This window comes from Artibeus jamaicensis, unplaced genomic scaffold, assembly GCF_021234435.1.
Source record: "Artibeus jamaicensis isolate MK-2021 breed Jamaican fruit bat unplaced genomic scaffold, CSHL_Jam_final contig_64, whole genome shotgun sequence".
In the NCBI taxonomy this organism is placed as follows: domain Eukaryota; kingdom Metazoa; phylum Chordata; class Mammalia; order Chiroptera; family Phyllostomidae; genus Artibeus; species Artibeus jamaicensis.
In genome coordinates, this window is record NW_026521911.1 from 2,550,894 (window position 1) to 2,564,235 (window position 13,342).

Genomic DNA, 13,342 nt, shown 5'->3' on the forward strand with positions numbered 1-13,342 from the left:
TTCTAGCACTTGAACATGCCCAGCATGTAGATTATATCCAGCACATGTCTGTGAAGGAATGGAGTCATTTATGCAGATCTGTCTTCTCTGCCCTTGTAGTTTCTTTACTGCCTACTCCATCTTAGGGTCTTTCTTTTCCCCTTTGCCAGGTATCCTAGATACAGCCATTGTTGAGCGGGGGAGGAATGTAGTATCTGGTTCTCGAGATGGAACAGCACGACTTTGGGACTGTGGGCGGTCAGCCTGCCTGGGAGTCATCGCGGACTGTGGTTCTTCCATCAATGGAGTGGCTGTGGGTGCTGCTGACAACTCCGTCAACCTCGGCTCGCCTGAGCAGACGCCCAGTGAGTTCTTAGTGATATGGGAGCTTATTTTGTTTCCCTAGGCCCCTTCAGTATTTGCTTTAGTTTCTCCTTTTCTTTATTTTCCTTTCCTGCTCTGTAGCTGATGTTTCTATTTTTACCATTAGGTTAATATTTATTGCAAATCTGTTGTTCCTGTTGCTTTGGAATCTGCAAAGCTCTATGTTACAGTCCCTACATTTGAGTAGTTACAGTTTCATATCAGCTGAGACTAATGCCTGTAAAACAGAACAATAAATTTTTAGCTGAAATAACAGTGATTCTTGGAAGAAGAGAGTGCTTTAAGTTAGTGTCATCAGTGAGAAAGCTGTCACAAAAGAAGTTGAGGTGAACCTGGAATGATGGGTTCTGGGTGAAGCATGGGAAGGATGGGAGAATGGAAGCTAAGACAGGGTCAGCTGGAACTCTACTCTATGTTGCCTAATCCAGCGTTACTGCTTTGTGCTTATCTTTCTGAATTCTCTACAGGGTTCAGCATAACCAGCTCCTCTTCTTGGGACGCTTTTTCTTCTTTGGTGTCTGTAGTACCACACTATACTGCTTTTTCTTCCTACCTCACTGGCTGCTGCTTCTTAGTTTCCTTTTGTAGATTTCTTTTATTCTACCTTTAAACTATATATATATATATATATATTTATTTAAACTATATATATATATATATATATATATATTTTTTTTTTTAATTTGAGAGAGAGAGGAAGTGGAGAGAGGGGAGAGAGAGACATCAATTTGTTGTTCCACTTATTTATGCATCTGTTGGTTGATTCTTGTATGTGCCCTGGCCAGAGATGGAACCCATGACCTTGGTTTATCAGGACAACACTCTAATCAACTGAACCACCTGGTCAGGGCCTGTCCTACTTTTAAATATTAGAGGGCCCTCAGCTCTAAATACACCTTCTCCCTAGGTGATCGATGACTTAAGTATTGTATTTAAGGTGGTGATTTTCAAAAGTATATCTAAAGAATAGGCCTGAGCATATATGAAGTATGGGCCCATGTTTAGAAGTCTAATAGCTCAGACTTGCCTTGTCTAACAGGGAGTTTCTTATTTCCCACCCCACCCCCAGTCTGTTTTTCCCTATCTTCCCCTATGCTCAAGCCCAAAGCCCAAGATTCATTCACCTTCCACCCCCACCTTTCCTCATTCCCACATCAGCAAAGTCTGTCATCTCTGCCTTCAAAATGTTTCTAATTTTTCCACTTTACTTTGTCCCTCCCACTCTCCCTCCTGCCAGCATGCTGGTCCAGTCCATCATCATCTGTTCCTTGTACTATTCTCCTATAATCCACTGTGGTCATTTAAAAAGCACGAATCAAGCCCTGTCACTGTTGTTTGTCTCTACTCTTTTCCAGTGGCCTCCTTTTTATACATACATTAAAATCTTAACCTCTTACTGTGGCTCATCACAACCCGTACACCTTCTGACCCCTGCTTTCCTCTCCAGCCTCACATCATACCACCCTCTGCCAGGCTCACTGTGTTCCGGCCACAGGCCTGGTGTTTGTTCTTTTAGCACATACCTTCTGCCAGCCAGTACTTTTTGAAACTCTTCACATGACTGGCTTCTGTTTACTATTCAGGTCTCAGTTGAAAAGTGGCCTCCATGGAACCTTTTTAAAGTTGAAGTTTATATTTAAAGTTACCTTTCCCCTGAATCTTCCAACTGTCTGTTCACTTTTGGTCATATTTTCCTGTTTTATTTTATTTATAAAACTCATCACTCTCTGAAAGTATCCTATTTGTCTACCTATGCCACTGTTCCTGATTCCCCTAAACTCCTAAAGAGTAAGGACCTTATCTGTCTGTACATCACTATTTCCTCAGCACCCAGAATAGTGTCTGATACATTGTAATCCCTCAGTGAACATTCAGTGAATGAATAAATTTATTTCCTCCAGACTTTAAGAGACCTGAGGGCAGAGACTGTTTTGTTCAACATTGTACCTCTGCTCCTAGTATGGTATCTTGTCACATTTTGTAACAAAGGACTTAATAATATATTTAAGTTGGGTTTATTTTATATAAAATATATTTCATATTAATAATATATTTAAGTTGGGTTTTATTTTATATAAAAGTCACTCTTTTTAATTGCACAGTTCTGTCAGTTTTGACAAATGTGTATAGTCATATAAACAATGCCACAGTCAAGATATAGAACATAAGTGCTTTTTAAAAGCACGAGTGGACCTGACTGGGGTGGCTCAGTCGGTTGGACATAATTCTGCAGAGTGAAAGGTTGCGGGTTTGATCCCCCCACCGGGGCATATGCCTCCTTTGTGGTCTCAGTTGCCAGTTGGGGGCAGAGACAAAAGGCAGCTGATCGATGTTCTCTCTGATAATGATGTTTCCCTCTCTTTTCACTCTCCCTTTCCCTCTCTCTAAAAATAAACAAAAATCTTTAAAAAAAATTAACGAGTGAATCACTAACAAAGTAATTCAGTAAACAGCCATCAGTGTTTGTGCTTTCTGCTCACTGCCAGCTGATTAGCCCATTACTGATGTAGCTCATCTGTCATGCAGGTGAACGGGAGGTTGGAACAGAATCGAAAATGCTGCTGTTGGCCCAGGAAGATAAGAAGCTTCAGTGCTTGGGACTGCAGAGCAGGCAGCCGGCAAGTGGTTCCTCTAGGATCTTTGAATTCTTGGGGACGCTGGATCACTCTGATTCCTGATAAGCTTTTTAAGAAATATTTCTACATGCTCGCTGTATTCACCTTTTGAGAAAACTGCATGAGTGAGAGGCAGTACATTGTAGCAGTTAAAAGCATGGGGTTGGTTATAGGGCAACATTTAAATCCCAGTTCTTCCATTTAATGGCTATGCATAACATTGGACAGGTTACTTAACCTCCTGACCCTCGATTTCCTCATTATTCAACTGGTCTTGGTAGGACCCACCTCATAGGGTTATGTGATGAGAATTAAATGCTCTACTGCTTTTCGACCTTTGTTATTTGTTAAGCCACTCTTTCCCTCTTCACCTTCCTTCTTGACCCTCATGTAAAATGAGGTGCTATAGACCCCTTTCTACCTCTAAGGTAATGTGAAGAAATTCTGAGTAAAGCACTCATGCACTCAGGGCTCTAGATCAAATAATGATCAGAACTGTCTTTTCTAGGAGAATTAGTTGGTTTTCTTTCTTCATCCTCTGGGGTTTTGCTGGGTATAGTGTATTCTCTGAGTTCCCCGGATTAGATTTTTTAAATTTCTTGCCAACACCCAGATAACATTAATGATTTGGTTTTAGCCATAGGGTGTGTATTTCCATTTTATTTTGCTATTTCATTGTGCTGGTGACATTTCCATTTTCAATGTTTGTTCCAGAAACATCACCGTTTTTTTATCATATTGCCTTTGCACTCTTGAATTTTCATGCTGGCTTTTACTTCAAAAGAGAAATCAGGGATTTTTGTTTATTTTACTTTGTTTCTTCCCTTTTTAGAATATTCAAAGGAGAAATGATCAGTTTGAGCTAACAATAAGGAATAAATAAAAATCAGATCACTTCCTTTTCAAGTACATGGGAAAATTGTGGTTCCTTAAATTGCCACTTTATTTAACATTTTTTTCTTTCTTTTTTTTAATCTTCACCCAAGGATATCTTTATTGACATTAGGGCAAGAGGAGGGTTGGGGAGAGAGAGAAACATCAATGGGTTGCTGCCCCGACTGGGGACTGAACCCACAATCTCAGTATATGGCCTGACCGGGAATCAAACCTGTAACCTTTTGGTATATGGGGCAATGCTCCAACCATCTGAGCCACCCCACCAGGGCTAAGCTTGTTTCTTTTCCTGCAGAGTATCTCCCTTCAAAAAGTGATTAGAAGTGACACGAAGCAAATCTTAAATGTGTGAGTTGCAATTGTTTCTCAAATGGAAGGTTATAATGAAAACAGAAAAAGGAAGGATTTTTGGTGTTGAAGATCCTATGAGTCAATATGTTGAGGGTTAATAGTTTGAAAATTGCTGCTTCAGAATACATTATTACATAAACTGCTGAAGAAGTCCTCAGCCAGCCTCAGGTTCCTGAAATCCTGGGAGCGCTTCCTCCTCAGTTAACGAATGCATAGTTTAGATCAAGAATGCTTTACGGGGGAAGAAAGAAGATATCTCTAAAAATAGTAAACTTTTTATTTTCTTCATGCCTATTTATTCCTGGAAACAAATTAAGCTTTAACAGCATTTTTGTCTCCTATTTGTTCCCAGATATTCCACTTTATTGGCTCAGATGCCTTCAACTGCTGTACTTTTCTCTCTGGCTTCTTGCTATTGGCTGGGACACAGAATGGAAACATTTATCAGCTGGATGTGAGGAGTCCGAGGTGAGTCACCATGCGTCTGCGTGACGTAGACCTACAGAGTGGGAGTTTTTATTGGCTGTAGGGTAGCATATGGATGACTACTGAGTCAAGGGTATGTTTTTTCATTTATGAAGGTTTTCTGGTGTGAATTTTCTTTTCTTTATTCTTGAAATCATATTGAAAGGAAATTTGACTCATACTGTCATGATTGTCTGAATGTAGTGATTGCTTTGGAAATTAAGCTTAAATACTAAACTAATATTTCACTTAAAGTGATTGTGTAAAACTTAATTTTGAGGAGCTCAGTAATTTTCTCTATGGTGTTAGATCTGGGTTGGTCTAAGACTGATCATTTTTCAAGTTCAAATAAGCCAGCTCTGGTTCTTTATTTAGCTTTTATAATAACCTATCTAAAACAGGCCTTCTGAACTTAAAGCTATCCAGAGAAAAATCATACAACCTCGTTCCCAGGATCTGTCCCTGTCTACAGTTGCTTCCTCCTTCTGTTTCCTTCCTTTGTCCAACTGATACTTATTGAACAGCTTCTGGCTTTGTTCAGGACACTGAAAGACAGGACAGATACAGGCTGTGCCTTTGAGGCACTTGGAGTCTGACAGTCACACCGGACTGTCACGGTGTGCTGTGACCAGTGGGCTGACGGGGGTGCACAGGGATGGGGGGAGCACTGAGGAGAGGCAGGAGGATGAGGGTGCGTCTCCAGGGAGCGGAGGCTTCCATTGCACCTTGTCCAGTAGGAAGTTACGAGTCAGGAAGAGAGGGCCCTGCCCCAGGTAGAACAGCGTGGAGGGAAGCGCGAGGGCATGTGGCAGTGGTTTGATGTGACAGGTGTGTCCCTGCAGTGGCACAGTGGTGAGAAGTGATGCCAGACAGGAAAGCGCGAGTCTGCTTAGGAAACGCTTGTGCTTTCCTAAGGAGCTTGGACTTTATTCCAAGAGCAGTGAAGAAATTCCAGCTAAAGAGTGACTAGCTTATACTTTTCTTTCATAATTTGTTACTTTATTGTCTCCTCAGAGATAGGGAATCTCTGATTACTATTATAAAATCACTCTTACATATATATTTCTCACTCACCTTCCATTTTGTTTTACAGAGTTCTGACAAGTTTAATATTTCACAGCTTTCTTAGTTGTCTATAAGTGAAAAGGTTAACAAATTGTTAACATTGCTCTGTTAAACCCTAGTCAGGCCTCCCTGAAAACTGGAGATGCGGGTGCTGACCAGGTTCGGTCAGCTCAGTGACATATGTAGATGCACGGGAAGATGTGGATGGATTATCTCGGTCTAACAGTTAAGGCTCTTGAAGGAAAGAAGCCGTGTGAATGTTTAATCTCTATTCACCTATGTCCTGTTTGTGGTTACGTGGTCAGTACTATATATTCAGGCATTGCTTTTGAAGAAAAAATCTAAAATCGCCCCTTTTACCATGAATCCTAGGGCTCCGGTACAGGTCATCCACAGATCAGGAGCTCCAGTTCTGTCCCTGCTGAGATTCAGAGATGGATTCATTGCAAGCCAAGGTGGGTCCGGTGGCCAGTGGAGAGAGGTGGTTCCATGTAGTTCAATTAAACACAGGCTTAAGTGCCTGGTCTTTGGGGTTAGGGGCACGGTCCTCCATGAACGCTTGGCATAGTGTGCTTATCACATAGTGTTTATTGCCCTGCGTTGTAATTTCCGTGTGCCCCTCCAGTCCAGGTTTCTTGAGAGGAGTGACTGTGGCTTATTCATTGTACTATCCCAGCATTTAGATTGGTACCCACTATGTAGTTGGTGTTCAATAAACATTGGTAGAGTAAATGTATTGTTCCTTATTGTGCAACACTGAGTTTCAATAATGAATCAGTTACAGTCTGCGCTAAAGGAACTTGCAGTTAGTAAGATGGACAGCTGTGGATATGCAGCCGAAAACTCTATGGGAACATGGAGAAGAACTAGCTTTAGTGGTAGATGTGCTGCAGGGATGTCTTCACAGACCAGGTGATGTGTGTGCTGATGAACGTCTTACCAGCTGGAGATGTAGAGATGAACATTGAAAGGCAAAGCTGTAGTATGTACAAAGTCACAGATGAGGGAAGGGAGCAAAAAGAAGGAATCTGTCATTTACTAGTTGCTTACTGTGCAGTAGGTCCTATGTTTGAGGCTTTACATAAAATAGTCTAGGTAGAGTGAGTACCTTGGTGTAGCCAGGATGAGCTGGAGTTGGGGAGTGGGTTCAGGGGAAATGCATGGAACAAGGTGTTTACTAAGGGACACTGTGAATCTTCACAAGAATGATGCAGGTGAGAGGACGAGACAGTATGGGCTGGAGGGACCATCTTACCTGAGTCTCTCAGTGCATCAGGGTGTTTGTGGCTGTTAGGAACAGGACCCAGTTGAAAATGGTTTCAGTAATTAGGAAACTGTACTACTTCACTTGAAAAGAAATCCAGGTTTATGGTGGTTTTAGAGTAGATTCATTTAGTGATTCAAAAACAGTTAACAGAGGAAATTAAAGAAACTTGGCAACTAAGTCAGTGTGGTGTCCTGGTTTGGATCCAGGACATTAAAGACTGGTGAAACCCAAAGAAGTACCTGCTAAAACTGGCTGGCTACTCTGCAAGGTGCTGCAGAGGGAATTCTGTATTTACTTTAGGAGTTGGGAATAGATGATCCATGGGGCCCTTTGGATTGGTTTGAAAATCAAAGACAAGCCTTCTCTCAGAAGGCACTTGGCATGCAAATCCTCTCTAGCTCAGCATTCTGGGCAGTCACCATTAGGTCCTCATATTTGACCTATGTAATGAGACCTGTTTGCCCTTCTGGATCTTAGGATTATCTTCTAGAATATTGAGGTTTTTAAAAAACTCCTTTGCATGCAACCCTCTTCTCAGTTTTCTCAATTTTATTTCTGCCTTTTAGGTGACGGAAGCTGTTTTGTTGTCCAGCAAGACCTAGACTATGTCATTGACCTCACTGGGGCTGACTGCGACCCTGTGTACAAGGTACAGGTCTGACTGGAGACCAATCTGGGGGAGTCTCACCTGGGATCTAGAGCTTTGGAGGGGACTGAATTCAGCTATTTTGTGATTATTCGGGGTGATAAAATACTTAGGAGTAAGATAGAAAGAAATCAAAATTTTGAGTCAGATCTAGAAACTTGAAAAATTACTTCACTTCCCCAGTCTGTCAGTTCATCTGTAAGAGGAGGACAGTAGTGACATCATGCATATGAAAGCTCCTTGTAAATTTAAAATATTCTCTAAATATTAGCTATTATTATTATTAGTTCAAGAGTGATTGTCTTATTTGATTAGACTGGAAAGAGAAAAAATAAAAGGGGAAATAATACTTATTGACCAGACACTGTGCTGGATGTTTTATATATATTATCTTATTGACTAAATGTTATCATTCCTTGAAGTATAGGTATTATTATCCCTGGTTGTTTTTAATTTAAAAAAATTATGCAGTTAATATTCAAGCAGTACAGAATTATACAGACTTAAAAGTCCCCTCTAAGTCTATTTTAGTTCAATTCTTTTTAGAAGTAACCAGCATTAACAGTTTGACACATATCTTTGAAGACTATTTTTTGTGTGTTTATTTATTTATGTAAATAATAGTTTTATCTTAGTTTGTATATAATTGGGATCATCCTGTATACGAGGTCTGTCCAGAAGGTACCCAGCCATGTAGTATGAAAACAGAGACATTTATCAAAGAAGATACAAGAGACGAGAAACATTGTACATAGGACAATGACACCTCAGTCCCCTTCAAAGTAGTCACCTTCAGACCTCACACAGTTCTACCAGTCACCATCAGCTGCTCTGTCACATTTTCCTGAATCTCATTGACAGTCTGAAATCTCTTCCCTTTCAAAGGTGATTTTAGTTTGGGGAAAAGCCAGAAGTCACAGGGCACCAAATCTGGGCTGTAGCAGGGCTGAATCACCCAGGTGATTTGCTGTTTCACAAAAATCTCTGCATGAAATGTGATGCATGAGCGGTTGCGTTGTTGTGATGAAGCTGCCAATCACCAGTTGCCCATAACTGCAGCCTTGTGAATCATCCAAATAGTTTTCATTGAGGAATGTTCAAGCTTAACGCAAAATTTCAGCTCATTTAGGCATTTTGAATTTGACGGCCACACAGTGCTCACTCAATAGCATCTACCAGCCCCACTGACTAGTACAGAGACGTCCGTCATTGTTCGCACATGTGCATTCTAGTCCACTCCTGTTGGCTGTCACTTTATCATGCAGACCATTCTCACTATATTAACAATGGCTGGACTTTTTCCCAATAGGCTTCGTATATTGTCCTATGACTTTTTTTTTACTTATCTTGGAGCTCTTTTTGTACAAATGGATATAGATCCACTTCATTTCTAAAAGTTTCCTCATGGTGTTCTGTATTGTGAGTGACAATGTCATTTTCTTTGTACAAATAAGGAAACTGGGACCCAGAGGAAGTTGAGGAAGTAGCCTGTGGTCATGCTGCTGCATACTGACCAACCTGAAATTCAAAAAGCTCCCTCCTGAATTCATGCTATGTCCGCTACTTAGGGGTGCTTAACCCTCTTTAAGTCCTAGACTTCTTTGAGAAGTCAATGAAACTCTCAGAAGAAAGGCATATACTGAGAACTGGTTTACATATAATTCTGTGAGGTTCAAGGATACCCAGGGCTGTCTGTGGACCATCTCCTTCCCAGGTACAGACTCTGCACTAAACCATGTGCCACACTAGTGGGTTTGCTCTCCACTTGACTAATTAGTGTCCCTGTTCTGTAGCCATAGTGCACTTGACCCTGGCCAGCCATTTTTAAAATGCATATGAATGTAATTCTTGTCTTGTCTTTGGAGTCACTAAAGCTTCTCAGACTCCCTTGTACTAGTAGAGGGTGAATGACTAGGCTCTATCTTGAAATGGAAGAATTCCAGGCTTACTTTGTGCTGTGAACTCTTGTGTTCCAGGTAGCCACGTGGGAGAAGCAGATCTACACGTGCTGCCGAGATGGTCTTGTGCGGCGCTATCAGCTCTCTGACCTCTGATTCCTCGGAAAGAGAAGTCCTGGTCATCGAAAACCATTGACCCCAATCAACAGTGAGCAGAAACATCATCAGTCCTTCCCAAGAGCCATGCCCTTTATTGTCTTGGGCACCCTTTGGAAGTCACAGAAAGCCAACTCCATCAGCCCTGCGCAACTGTCATTCCACAACAAGACTCAACTTGAACTGAGCAAAGAGCTCAGATGTGCTCACTGCATTTGTCCCAACTTCTTGTGTGAAGTCACCCCTGCAACACAGGGTGAGGTTATGGATTGCTTGCCATTTGATCTCACACCAGTTGTGTTAAATGTTTACGGGACCAGAGGACTAAAGCCTGTTCCCTGAAGGAAATAAAGAGAATATGTTTGAAGGAGTCTGAATTTGAAAAACTTTGTTAAGTACTCTTGTTCAGCAAAAACTCTGTCAAGCTGATGGAACTCCTTTCTCGGGCGCTTCCTGTTGGCCCGGCCATAAAGTAGGGCTGCTTGACAGCAGCAGTAAATGTCCCATAAGCAGCAACCTGGGAAAGATTTTTATACAGGGAAGAAAGCCAACCACCCCAGTTTCCCTTGGACTTAGGGGTTTTCTGCTACCTGTGACCTTCTGTCCAGGCAAACCGACTTGGACTGTCAGCCTGTACACAGGTGCTTGTAAAGGCAGGGCCTGTCGAAATGTGGTCCCTGGAACAACTGTATCAGTATCTCCAGGGAACTTAGAAATCCTTGAGCCCCAGTTCAGACCTAAATCAGAAATTCTATGGGGAGGGCCCACAATCAATATTTTAACAAGCCTTCCGTGATTCGGATGCATGCCAAAGTTTGAGACCTACAGGAAGAGATGGTAAAGGGCACTTTAGTCATGGATGGAACCCAGGCTCATGGGATGGCCAGGCTGGCCTGTAGGAGAGAAGGCTGGAGAGGCTGGCAGGGCCCAAATAGTGAATGGGCTTGCGTGCCAGTAAGAAGTTTGAACTTCACTTGGTTGGCAGTGCGGGACCGTGAAGGAGTTTTTAAGCAAGGGTGTGACATGGTTACTTCTTTTTTTTCTCTAAACATAAAAATGAAATTATAAGGTATGTATTCCCTTATTTTCACTCAGTGATTCTGAGTTCTTTTCATCTCAATACATTTAGACCTTACTCATTCTTTTTAACCTCCAGAACATGAATACCGTATCATTTACATTTTAGAGATTATTAAAGAGAAAGTTTCTTGGACCATGCCACATTTGAGCTGGGCCATGTAGGTGAAGCTCTGAAATTTATTTAAGGGAAGAAGGTAATTCCTGTCTAGGGTAATAGTGTGCTTTATAGAATTCTTAGAGATATATTCTCATGTAATCTTTTTTAATATACATAGTGAAATTTCCAAAAAAGGTTTTCTTTATTCTTAGAGACTGGGGAAGAGAAGGACAGAAACATAGTGTGTGGTTGCATCTAGTGCACCCCCTATAGGGGACCTGGCCCGCAACCCAGGCATGTGATCTGACTGGGAATCGAACTGACAACCCTTTGCTTCACAGCCTGCACTCAATCCACTGAGCTATACCAGTTAAGGCTCATGTAATCTTCATTACTACCTTGTGACCCACTAGTAGGGAAACTCAGCGAGATGATGTGATTTGCCAAGGGTCATAGAGAACAGGAACTTGAACACAGTTATCTTGACTTTTAAAAAATCTTTATTATATTTTTCCATTACCATTTAGTCCCCTTATACCTCTTCCCCCAGCAATCTCACATGTTGTCCATGTCCATCAGTCCTTTTTACTTTTTGCTCAATCTGTTTTAACTTTAAATCCCATTTTTTCCTACCTGTTGCTTATTGCTAAACAAAATTGTGAAAATAAAACACTGTAATTCATTTACTGGTTACCTACTCTGTTCTAGGTACTGTATTTATATCTTTAATCCTCACAATCCTGTTTTATAGAAAAGAAAATAGAGGCTCAAGGAATTAAGTACCAGAGCCTTGATTTGGACCTTGCTCGGTCTGTCTGCAAGGCCTGTACTGCTTCCACCTCTCCAGGTGGTCACCAGTCCTCTGGGAATAGAGCTATTTCACTTACAGACATTATTTGTGACAGGGTCAGGTGACCCAAAGAGACATTTCAGAGCTCAGAATCATCAATTCCTAGGAGGTCCGCAGGGTACCTCCAAGAAGTCAGATTAAGAAAACAGGGTGACGCAGGATATGGCTCGGGTTCATCACATGGCAACTATGGCTGTGAGTCCACATTCCAGGGCTCACTCTTCTCCCTTTGCTGTCACATTCATGAGCCCCTTTTCACAGGCTCCAGGGTTGGTATCCTGGCTGTGATGGCATCCGCGACCCATGACAGCTGCCATGCAAATCCAGACCCAAACAGAAGGAACAAAGACTAGCTCTCGGGTGCCCCAAAGCCTTGTCCATTTGAATGGAAAAATCCCTAGTTGGCAACAGGCAAAGCTGTTTTTTCTTTTGGGTTGAGGAGTGCATTCTGGGTAAGGAAAGGTGGACAACCCCCATCCATAGCACTAGAAGCCCAGTGAAGCTCTGTGCTAGACCTTGTTTCTTGGTTTTCCGGTGCCCCCTTGTGACTTCTTGTGAGAAGTACTAACTGTTTCTTAAGCCAGCTGTGGCAATACTCTGCCAAGCACAGACCTCAGAACAGCCTTGCAAAGTAAAGGTTTCTTTTCCTTGAATTCAAGTCTTTGTAGATCTCTTTTATATATTTTTTCTACTTTATTTTAAAGTTCAAATTCACAAATAAGTTGCAAGAATAGTACAAAGAATTCCACTGTATCCGCACCCAGATCTCCTCCCACTTAACTTCTTTTTTTATCCTCACCCAAGCGCATGCGTGTTGATTTTAGAGAAGGGGAAAGGGAGGGGGATAGAGGGAGAGAAGCCTCGATGTAAGGGAGAAACATCGATTAGTTGCCTCTCGTACATGCTGATCAGGGGACCAAACCCACAATGCAGGTGTGTGTGCTGACCAGGAATCCAAACCATGGCCTTTTGGTTTACAGGACGATGCTCCGACAAACTGAGCCACACTGGCCAGGGTGCCAGTTGTTAATTTCTTTCTTTTTTAAATCATCACCCAAGGACACTTTTTCATTGCTTTTAGAGAGAGAAGAAGGGATAGAAGAGAAAGAAACATCAATGTGATAGAGAAACATCTTTTGGTTGCCCCGCCTGCACATACCTGGACCAGGGGCTATACCCACCTGGCCTGGGGATCGAACCCACACCCCCACACCCCATTAAGGGGCGTCACCCCAACCAACTGAACCACACCAGCCAGGGCAGTTGTTAACTTTTTATTATCTTTGTCATTCTCTCTCTCTCTCTCTCTCTCTTTCTGTTCCTGTCTCTTCTCTGCTCCTTTGGCTCATGCATGCACTGCTGCCCTAACAGGTAGAACAGAACTTCTCACTCTAAGGGTAGCCTTGAAATGACTTCCCACCAAAATGTGCAATCCAGAAAGGGAAAAACAGGAGTGACCTTTCAGTGGAGAGAGCTAACAAGCGCCACCTCAGCAGGCGATCAAGGTCAGCATCACCAGTGGTGAGTCCTACTGCTGATGCGCACCTTCAATCTGATGTGTCAGGAAGGGTGCTTTACCTCTGTGATCTTCCTTC

The 13,342-nt window shown here is 42.1% G+C and overlaps 1 protein-coding gene across 4 annotated transcripts in view; it reads left to right on the forward strand.

Annotated features, from left to right (window-relative positions):
* Nucleotides 1–10,097, forward strand: part of PAAF1 (proteasomal ATPase associated factor 1) — a 31,538-nt gene extending 21,441 nt beyond the window's left edge. For 3 of the 4 annotated variants that reach the window (XM_037148684.2, XM_037148685.2, XM_053670865.1), the window contains 6 exons: nt 150–344; nt 2,890–2,981; nt 4,576–4,691; nt 6,126–6,208; nt 7,587–7,669; nt 9,643–10,097. In XM_037148684.2, coding sequence (XP_037004579.2) covers nt 150–344; nt 2,890–2,981; nt 4,576–4,691; nt 6,126–6,208; nt 7,587–7,669; nt 9,643–9,720 — 647 coding nt within the window. In that variant the 3' untranslated portion in view covers nt 9,721–10,097. The remainder of the gene's footprint in view (nt 1–149; nt 345–2,889; nt 2,982–4,575; nt 4,692–6,125; nt 6,209–7,586; nt 7,670–9,642) is intronic. The other variant, XM_053670864.1, reaches the window with a different exon arrangement.
* Nucleotides 10,098–13,342: the final 3,245 nt, after the last annotated feature.